The sequence below is a fragment of the Lactuca virosa genome, chromosome 2, assembly GCF_052849685.1.
Source record: "Lactuca virosa cultivar CGN04683 chromosome 2, Lactuca_virosa_CGN04683_v6, whole genome shotgun sequence".
NCBI classification, from domain to species: Eukaryota; Viridiplantae; Streptophyta; class Magnoliopsida; order Asterales; family Asteraceae; genus Lactuca; species Lactuca virosa.
This window is the reverse complement of record NC_136427.1, coordinates 217,106,618-217,109,366: the sequence shown is the minus strand read 5'-3', so window position 1 is coordinate 217,109,366 and position 2,749 is coordinate 217,106,618. Positions and strand designations below refer to the sequence as shown.

The window sequence follows — 2,749 nt, the reverse complement described above, 5'->3', positions numbered from 1 at the left end:
AATTTAAATTTTAGATAAAATGTACACATAAAATAGATAAAAATATTGTTTATAGAAGGCATATATTTTTTTCATACAAAGTGTCATTGAGTGGGTACTAAAAGGTAAATATGAGAACAAGTGTAGTGTAGACAAACTCTATTATTTTCCATCTTAGGTCAGTGTGTAAAAAAAAAACTAGTTTATTATAATTTGTTGTTTGGTAATATACAAGATTGCTTAGGAAATAGATTATAAATTAACTTTTGATATCTACTTTGAGATAGGTTGTGATAAATTTGTAGGGATTTTTTAAAAATATTCCAAATATATCTTAAATTATATTTTTTTTTCATTTTTCCTTTAATTATATTTATAAATGTCTAATTATGTCATTTTCATTGTAATTTAGTTTATAAACTACTTTTTATCAAAAAATATTAATTCATAAGTTAGCTTATCAGTTATAGTTAACTTTTAAACTACGTCAAACATGATTTTATTATTTATTTTGAGCTTTCTTTTCTTTCTCACTCTAAGCATCATCCATTCATAAAAAATTAAACGTGCTAGAAACATTTAAACAAATTGCAATTTTTTTTTTCATGAAGTAAAATCAATTTCACAAAAGATTATGTTATATTTGATATAAATGACTTACATATGTGGTAATTTAATTGAATAGCTCTTTAAAGAAACTTGGAGGGCATAATTACAGTTTCAACATAAGTTAGGGGTGTAAGTATAATATTTTAAAAGTTCAGAGTAATATACACTTGACCAATCTGAGTTCGACGAATTGGATCAAAAGGAACTCCAAGTCCTCGTGAATCCACACATAACAAAAAGTTTGCACACGCGAAAAGAGAAAGTCGCCGGAGCAATCAAAGAAATGACCGGCGGCGGTTCTTCTGGACGGCTCCCGTCGTGGAAGGAGAGAGAGAACAACAAGAGACGAGAGAGAAGAAGAAGAGCCATCGCCGCAAAGATCTACGCCGGACTTCGATCTCAGGGGAACTATCGTCTTCCCAAACACTGTGACAATAACGAGGTCTTGAAAGCACTCTGCGCTGAAGCTGGCTGGGTCGTTGAAGAAGACGGCACCACTTATCCCAAGGTCTGTTTCTCCAAATTCCAATTTCATCTGTTTCGTAATTAGGGTTTTTCCTAGATCTACTTACTTCTAAATCCCCTTTCTCAGCGTTGAATGCTAGATGTTTTCATTCGTTTTAAGGATGGTTTCGTTATCGAAATCACTTCCCTGGTCAATTATTTCAAAATTTGTTTGATATTATGTTAGAACAAGATAAGATTGGGGGATGAGTTGACTTTCAGACTTAGATTCACTTAAAATCTCGTTCTAGGGTTTGGGGCTTATTGCAACTTTGAAGAACATGTCAAAACTGCTTCCTGTTTAGGATCTAGTTACAGTCTTACAGAATTAAGATGCAATTTTGATTTTTCAATTTGAATTAGAGAACCCTAAATCTGTAAAATCTTGTTTGATTACAGGGATGTAAGCCATCTCCAAATGAAATGGCAGTGATGTCAACAAACATAAGCACATGTTCATCAATCCAACCAAGCCCAATGTCATCATCATTCCCAAGTCCTGCACCATCATACCATGCTAGCCCCACATCATCATCATTCCCAAGCCCATCTCGCCATGAAAACCCTCCACCACCTAACCATTCATCCTACATTCTCCCTTACCTCTGCAACTTATCCTCCCTCCCCCCTCTCAGAATTTCCAATAGTGCCCCTGTCACGCCACCTCTCTCCTCCCCAACATCCCGTGGAACAAAGAGAAAACCCGACTGGGAAATGCTATCCACCACCGCATTACAGTCATTCCGCCACCCTCTCTTCGCAGCCTCTGCTCCGACCAGCCCCACCCGCCGCCACCGCGTTCCTCCGGCGACCATCCCGGAATGTGACGAATCCGATGCTTCCACGGTGGATTCCGGCAGGTGGGCCAGCTTTCAGACCATGGCGGCATCGGTGGCACCACCTTCACCGACTTTCAACCTCGTGAAAACTTCAACTCAACAACCGTTTTTCCAAAATGGAATGGTGGTGCAGAATGGTAATGGGTGTGAGTTTGAGTTTGAGAGTAGTACTTTGAAGGCGTGGGAAGGTGAGAGGATTCATGAAGTTGGATCAGATGATTTGGAGCTTACACTTGGAAGCGGGAAAGTGTGATTTGAATGATATGTTATAATTTATGGAGTTGAGAAAATGGAGATTGTTTATAGGTTGAAAAGAAGTGGGATTCTTGTTTTCTGTAGAAGGATATGATTGTTGGTTAATAGAATGGGTAGATTTTACAGAAAGAATTGATCTCATTTTCTTGTTTTTTCGATGGAATGGGAGTTTAGTAGATTAAATTGTTTAACATGTGGTATCTATTATGCAAAAACTGAAAAAGAAACATACATATTGTGATATTAGAAGAAATTGACAGAACTTTAAAATATGAATACTAAGTGGATTTATTTTTTGTATATTTTTTGAACGAGTTCTAACTGCATGTTTAAAATGAAGGATAACCCAAAATCCCGGAGCTACAAAAGCTTTCTATAACAGAATTAACGATTTCTAAAGAGTATTAATGTAATTTTCTAGAAAGTGTTCATTTAAGCTGCATAACATGTCCGTTTACTTGTCTCCTCACAATGTTGGAAAACTTCTCGTAAAAATAACGTAGGAAGAACCGTTTCATCTTTATTCACCTTAATTTGAAAATGTGGGAGGGTGAGACAGCCTA

At 36.4% G+C, this 2,749-nt stretch overlaps 1 protein-coding gene across 1 annotated transcript; it reads left to right on the top strand.

Moving 5' to 3' along the window:
• Positions 1–768: 768 nt before the first annotated feature.
• On the top strand, positions 769–2,377 carry LOC145160192 (protein BZR1 homolog 1-like). Its single transcript, XM_079079300.1, has 2 exons — positions 769–1,096; positions 1,492–2,377. Exons 1-2 carry the CDS (start codon positions 872–874, stop codon positions 2,182–2,184), a joined length of 918 nt encoding a protein of 305 aa, XP_078935426.1. The 5' UTR covers positions 769–871; the 3' UTR covers positions 2,185–2,377.
• The last annotated feature ends 372 nt before the right edge of the window (positions 2,378–2,749 follow it).